The sequence below is a fragment of the Limanda limanda genome, chromosome 8 (assembly GCF_963576545.1).
Source record: "Limanda limanda chromosome 8, fLimLim1.1, whole genome shotgun sequence".
Lineage (NCBI taxonomy): Eukaryota > Metazoa > Chordata > Actinopteri > Pleuronectiformes > Pleuronectidae > Limanda > Limanda limanda.
Window position 1 is genome coordinate 1,415,096 of NC_083643.1, and position 7,598 is coordinate 1,422,693.

The following is a 7,598-nucleotide window of genomic DNA, read 5'->3' on the forward strand; positions in this document are numbered from 1 at the left end:
CTATTTGAGTTTACAGAACTCAGCTGTGGATTCATAACCAACCCAAACTCCAGCATAGAGAGGCTGAGTGAACCTAGTCTTGACTCTGTGGAGGAGAGTCATGGTGCCAGTGACGCTGTAGAAGGACAGAACACCTGCTCTGTGATCCAGGTACACTCCTACTCTGGAGGACACAGGACCTGACACTGGAGTCTTGATGCTGTTGTAATAAAAGGAATAACTGTTTCCATAACAATATAATGACCAAGATTTATCATTGAATCCAAATAAACATTCGCGTGAGTCTCCTGCTCTGCTGATAGTCTTGTATGTGACTGCTACACCAACTCCTGCTCTCCCCCCCACCTCCACCTCCACCTCCCAGTAACAACGTCCAGTCAGACTCTCTCTACTCAGGACCTGATCCCAATCAGTGAATCTGTCTGGGTGATCAGAATAAGAATGTTCTTCACTCATCCATGTTACTTTTCTATTTCCCTCAGATAACAGACCTCTGTGTGCTGTGTTTAGATCCAGTGTGATTTCCTGTGAATACTTTAAGAAGTCAGCTCTGGTCTCTGGCTCTTTATGTTCCTCCACAGAGCAGAGATAACAGATACACTGCTGATCAGTGCGGCAGAACATCTTCATCACCTCGTTGTGACGAGAGCAGATGTTCTCCTGGAGCTTCTCCGAGGGCTCCACCAGCTTGTGCTTCTTCAATGCAGCTGACTGAAGATGACGCTGGAGGTGTTTTTCACAATAAGAGGCCAAACAATTCAAACAGGACTTGAGAGCTTTCAGTTTTCTCCCAGTGCAGACATCACAGGCCACATCTTCAGGTCCAGCATAGCAGTGATCAGCAGGAGCAGCTTGGAGTCCAGTCTTCTTCAGCTCCTCCACTAAATCAGCTAACATGGTGCTTGTCTCCAGGACAGGCCTCGGTTTGAAGGTCTGTCTACACTGAGGACAGCTGTAGCTTCCTCTCTCCTCCTCTTTGTCCCAGTGGGTGTTAATACAGCTCTTACAGTAGCTGTGTTTCTCCATTTAAGCTGCTGACAGAGACTGTAGAACAGATTCACTTCCTCCGAACAGAAACAGATCTCTGCTCCTCCCTCCCTCCTTCACGTCCTCTTTTTAACACGTTTTAACACACTATTGAAAAGAGCAACAGTCTTAACTCACCTCACCAGTGTGGCCAAACTGTTTAAAGGCAGCTGCCTTTGTTGCCTCACTGTTTAAAGGCGGGTGCCTTTGTTGCCTCACTGATTAAAGGCAGCTGCTTTGTTGTATTATATTATATTATTAAAGAGTAAAGTTGGGTTTTTATTAGGGATGAGCGAGTACAGCATTATCTGTATCTGTATCTGTATCTGTTAACCATATGAATTATCCATATCCGTACTCGGAGTGGGTGGGGCCTAACCCGGAAGTGGGTGTGATTTAACCCGGAAGTGGGCTGGTTCAACATAACTTTCTTTTTTAACTTTGACATTCTTTTATGATTTTTTTTTTTTAAATTTATTTCCACACCAGGTGTGTGTGTGTGTGTGTGTGTGTGTGTGTGTGTGTGTGTGTGTGTGTGAGTGAGATGCGAGGGACGTTCACTGTCTCCCGGAGAAATGAACACTCTGTGTTTTTAGTATAGAAAGACGTGAATTATATTCGTTCACAAGTCATACAGACTGGTTTTGTTATTTTAACTTTACATTAACACTTAAAGTTTAGTGCAGTGTAATTGTTTGCCGTGATAATTAAATGCCAGTGTGATAATAGATGACAATTTCAAACCATACAAACTGTCATGTTATACTGTATTTAATAGAGGTTTACTTTACTGTAAAGTAAGTGTAAATGTAAAGTGAAAACAACAAAACCAGTCATATTGACTTGTGAACAAATATAATTCACGTCTTTCTACACTAAAAACACAGAGTGTTCATTTCTCCGGGAGACAGTGAACGTCCCTCGCATCTCCAGCGCTCCTCTACTGAGCCAATGCAGGTCTCGTGAAAATTTTTCCAAAGACTCGTACCCGAAGACCCAGTCGGGAAATGAACGAATCATTTCTGCTTCCTTGACTGAGCCTATGGAACAGTCCCGATGCGCAGTGAACCTGAGTGACTGAGAGACAGGGAGCTGTTCTGTGAGTGAGTGAGCAGAGCCGTGTGTGACGGGAGGAGCGCTGTGACGCTGTGTGAGGATTTTCATTCAGTCCGAGCACAGATAATGACTCCGATTACTCGTATTATACTCGTAATCGGCAAAAGTGGTATCCGGCTCATCTCTAGTTTTTATATTATGTGTGCCTTAGTGGTATACATTACTAGGCAATGCATTAGGACACATGTAATTATGTTAATAATATGACACAATCTTCAGGCCCAAATTTACAACTATTCAAAATAAAAGCTCAATAATGCAGTTCAGTATTAAAGGTTAAGGCATCAAATCAAACTTTGTACTTTGAACGAATGAAATACAAATTTGAAGTTACACGTTACTTCCTGTTTCCTGTCCTGTCATTTATCTTTGTACAAAACCTCTGATTAGATTTTGTCATGAACTGTTTTCTGAGGTCAAACTTTTATTCTGAATTGCCAGGCGGTTTGCTCTGTGGTTTCACTTTTATTTTGTTGAACAATAAAAAATGTTTTACTCCTTCAGCAGAATAAAGGAGAGAAACATCAGAAGAGACACATGCACGTGACGCAGGGGAGTGTGTGTTTGTCCTGTAGTGATCAGGTTCAATGGGCTGTTTAGAGGGTTAAGGTTAGAGTTAGTTTAGGTTAAAGTTAAGGTAGGGTTAAACATTTAGTTGAGATAGTTAAGCAGTCAAGTGCATTATGTCAATGAGTGTCCTCACAACTATATAGAGACAAGTTCGTGTGTTGAGTTGAATCTTTATCATTTAATTGTAGTACAGAGTTATTGATTGTTATTTCGTGTTTATATTGATTGTTTATGTTGAACATATTTCTCTGACTCAAAAACGTCCAGGTTATTGGTCAGGGTGTAGAAGGCGTGTTCTATTCCCAGGTGAGCTGCTGCCAAGCCTTCAAAACACTTCACATCTTCAGGTGGCCAGTTTAGACAAACAGGAAGTTTACCAGGACTATAGTTGCTCTGTTTCTTTTCTAGTATTTAGGACCAAAAACAAACAACGGGAGAGAAAAATTTTCCCCCAGAGGCTCCACCCACTGCTGCAGTACAGTACAGACCTCTAGTCGAGGACAAGACGCCACCAGGTGTTCAACAGTCTCCCTGTTGTCACAGAAACCACTTCCCTCCCCAGGGCTCGGGTCCAGGTGAGCTCTGTGTCTGTTCGTAGCTAAAGCTCCGTGTACAATCCTCCACTGGAGGTGTGATGGGAATTTGACCTGGTGAGACTTCTGAAATATAGAGATTAGAGAATAAGTGTGTGTGTGTGTGTGTGTGTGTGTGTGTGTGTGTGTGTGTGTGTGTGTGTGTGTGTGTGTGTGTGTGTGTGTGAGTGTGTGTGTGTGTAGAGATAAGGGCAAGTCACCGGCTGAAGACGTTTTCGAGGTCTTGGTGGGGGGAGACCAGCACAGTCTCAGATTTGTGGCCCTGATGTCATCTTGGCAGTTACACAAGCAGAATTATTATGCATAAGCAGAGATAATATATAGTGTTGGATAATGGTAAAATGTTCCATTCCAGAGGTCTTCCACCCGTGTTTCATCAGGACGCGTCCACGTCGTCTCCTATCATTATTCTACACGTCTTGCGTTGTATGGGGTTTGCCAAGCTTAGCAATTGTATGAGGAACTACATACGATGCCTCCAGACACTGCTTGGAGACAGTGCTCTGCTTGGAGCTGGTAGCTTGTTGTTGCTGGAGGCCATTATGTTTACGTTTAAAGAAGTCCACAGGCTTCTCTTTCAGGTCAGGGTGTTCGGTGTCGAGGTGCCTTTTTAATTTGCACGGCTTCATGCTGTCATTTGCCAGCACCTCAGCACAGAGAACAACTGAGGACATTGCTCAGTCGTGCCAGTGACGGTGAAACCAAACAGCAAATAGCTCTCGTCATATTTGCGAAGATTTGGCTTCAACCCTCAATTTGCGCATCGGTTGCCTGACTTTTACGAATCAGAAACTTGTCCATAGTACAGTGTGTGTGAAGTTAATAAAGTTTTAATTGCAACGTTGTGGTCTTGTGAGTGTGTTTGTATGTGTGGCTGTGGGCGACTTGCACACGAATAATGAATAAGGCTGTGCTAGGCAATGGTTCCTAACAAAACGAACAGTACACAATGTAGACAGGGAAAGCACAGAATAGTATTCAAGTGCTGGTGTTTTATTTGTTGCAACAGGGTGGATGATTGAAGATGTAAAGGAAGGTGTTAACGAGAAAAGGGCTAGCTGCAGTTGGAAGCTAGAAGGCTAGCTCTTGGGGCTACGAGCTTTCTAAAAAGATTGTGGAGCAAATTACTCCTTAGATCAGGCTACGAATAGGCCTACTGCACGTGCAGGAAGGGATTACTAAGGAAGGAGTGAGTCTTTAAAAAGACTGTTTTTTTTTTTTTTTTAAATTCTCTCCGTCTGTGACATCGCGCCCCCCCTGGAGAGTGTTCGCGCCCCCCCAGGGGGTCGGACCCCCCACTTTGAGAACCACTGGGTTAAAGTGATGTATTGGAAAAATTTACTTAGTATGGTTATATAACTTATGCATCCCTGTCTAATAACTTGAAGACCTGAGCTGTTTTATGGTCTGAACTGTTTATGACATGAGAACTGCCAGAGCCTTTTGCGACTTGTTTACCCTCCACAGGAAGACGTGTGTGTCTGTTTATTACCTTAGGAAACACATGGGAAACAACTGTTAATGTTTAGATTCCTCTCCTTCCCTACAGAACCAGTTCGGATTGGTTCAGAGAGACATCCTTCAGTTCTCCTATATAAGACCCTTGTTTTGACTGTTCTCTATCTTCACTCTGAGATCCTTAGGACTCTCGGTGTGTAGATCCTTTCTGCAGAAAGCCCCTTATTAAATACACGTAGATAACTTTGGTGTTTCAAGCCTCTTGTATTTCCAGATTTCCATCACAGTAATTTCCACACATCTGCCCTGGATGGGGGGGCAGCGGTCATGCTGGGCCTCTCGTATCTCCCCAGCCGGGGAGCTGCTCTCAAAGCATAGAAGTCATTCAGTTCCTCTGGGAGAGATGCAGATACCCCTGAACATGAACACTGAGGTTTGTGGAGTTTCAGGAGGAAACTGCCTCAGTTCTTCTCTCACGTGAGTTTCACTTTGTCTCCAACAGCTTTGAATGAAGACAGAAGAACAGACTGGATTTATTCTTTATTTCAACTCTCAGCTTCTTCACACATTAGATTTGTATTGCTTTATACATATATAAGAAATTTAAATGAATTTAGACACGTTTAAGAAACACATGTGATGAAAGCTGCAGAACAAACCCGCCAATGGAACTGCTAGTTCAGATCAGGAAAATCAAAACAGAAATCTACGCAGCAGCAGATCAATATGCCCGTTCACTAAATATGTAAATACAATGAGGACGAGTGGATTCATACTTTACAGAGATGAGCTGTTTGTTTCACCTCCATCTCACATGTGGAAAAGAAAAGAACAAATAATCAGCTCATTGATGAGGATCAGGATCAACACAGGTTCTAAAACATCCCACAACCTGATTTCTACATTGATTCAGAAAACAACAGCAACATAAGTTCTTTCAAACAAATTCAGTGTAATTATAGATTTCTGTCTTTACAAAGTGAGAACTAAATACGTCACCACAAAGAACTTTGATCAACAAACATGGATACATTAGAAGTTAAAGATTTACACACAGAATCTAAATCACTGCTTTTAATGACTCAAGTCTATTTTAGTTAACAGAACTCAGCTGTGTCTCCATCATCATAAACCCCAACTCCAGCACAGAGAGGCTGAGTGAATGTGGTCTGGACTCTGTGGAGGAGAGTCATGGTGCCAGTGACGCTGTAGAAGGACAGAACACCTGCACTGTGATCCAGGTACACTCCTACTCTGGAGGACCAAGGACCTGACACTGGAGTCTTGATGTTGTTGTAAGAAAAGTTATAATCGTTTACATTACAATATAATGACCAAGATTTATCATTTGATCCAAATCCACATTGACGTGAGAGTCCTGCTCTTCTGATATTCTTGTATGTGACGGCTACATCAACTCTTCCTCCTCTGCTCATCTTCACCTCCCAGTAACAACGTCCAGTCAGACTCTCTCTACTCAGGACCTGAGGCCAATTAGTGAATCTTTCTGGATGATCAGAATAATCCTGATCTTCACTCACACGTGTTACTTTTCTGTTTCCCTCAGATAATAACAGATCATTGTTTGCTGTGTTATGATTCAGTTTGATTTTCTGTGAATATTTTAAGAAGTCAACTCTGTTCTTCATCTCTGGTTGTGGAAGTAAAACATCCACTTGAGACGCAATCTGTAAAATCTCTGTCCCTGTCTCACTCAGAATGTCCTGTAGTTGACCTCTGACCTGTGACACAGCTGCTCTCACGTCCTCAAAGTTCCTCAGAGGACGGAGCTTGATGCTGGATGAGTGTGTAGATTCACTGAGTGGTGACAGTGAGGGGTAGTTGTGTAGAAACTGGTTGTGATCCTCTGTGTCTGAGAGCTGCTTCAGTTCCTGGTCTTTCCTCTTCAGCTCAGTGATCTCCTGCTCCAGTCTCCTCTGAAGCTCTCTGACTCGACTCACTTCAGTTTCCTGCTGGGATCTGATCTGCTGCTTCACATCGGAGCTTCTTTTCTGCAGCAGACGGATCATCTCAGTGAAGATCTCCTCACTGTCCTCCACTGCTTTATCAGCAGAGCCATTGACGGCCTCCTCCTCCTGTTGAAGCAGCTTCACGTCTTTCTCTGTGTCCTGGACTCTCTGCTGGATTGTTTGTCTCCTCAGCCCGAGCTCTCTCTGCCTCGCAGTCCTTTCTGCTGCAGCTGACACTGTGTCGTGGTCTTTATGTTCATCCACAGAGCAGAGATAACAGATACACTGCTGATCAGTGCGGCAGAACATCTTCATCACCTCGTCGTGACGAGAGCAGATGTTCTCCTGGAGCTTCTCCGAGGGCTCCACCAGCTTGTGCTTCTTAAATGCAGCTGACTGAAGATGAGGCTGGAGGTGTTTTTCACAATAAGAGGCCAAACAATTCAAACAGGACTTGAGAGCTTTCAGTTTTCTCCCAGTGCAGACATCACAGGCCACATCTTCAGGTCCAGCAGAGCAGTGATCAGCAGGAGCAGCTTGGAGTCCAGTCTTCTTCAGCTCCTCCACTAAATCAGCTAACATGGTGTTTTTCACCAGGACAGGCCTCGGTGTGAAGGTCTGTCTACACTGAGGACAGCTGTAGCTTCCTCTCTCCTCCTCTTTGTCCCAGTGGGTGTTAATACAGCTCTTACAGTAGCTGTGTCCACAGCCAGTAGTCACCGGATCCTTCAGTAGATCCAGGCAGATCGAACAGCAGAATCTTTCTCTGTCCAGTTGATTTTCTTGCTGCGCCATTTCAGCTGCTGCCAGAGACTGTAGAAAAGTTTCACTTCCTCTGAACAGATACAGATCTCTGCTCCTCCCC

General features: G+C 43.8%; 1 protein-coding gene across 1 annotated transcript; it reads right to left on the reverse strand.

Annotated features, from left to right (window-relative positions):
* On the reverse strand, positions 1 to 7,598 carry LOC133009790 (tripartite motif-containing protein 16-like). The gene is made up of 2 exons (XM_061077326.1): positions 6,206 to 7,598; positions 1 to 351 (listed from the first exon to the last, which is right to left on the reverse strand). The coding sequence occupies exons 1-2, from the start codon at positions 7,526 to 7,528 to the stop codon at positions 1 to 3; spliced, it is 1,674 nt and encodes a 557-aa protein (XP_060933309.1). The 5' UTR covers positions 7,529 to 7,598.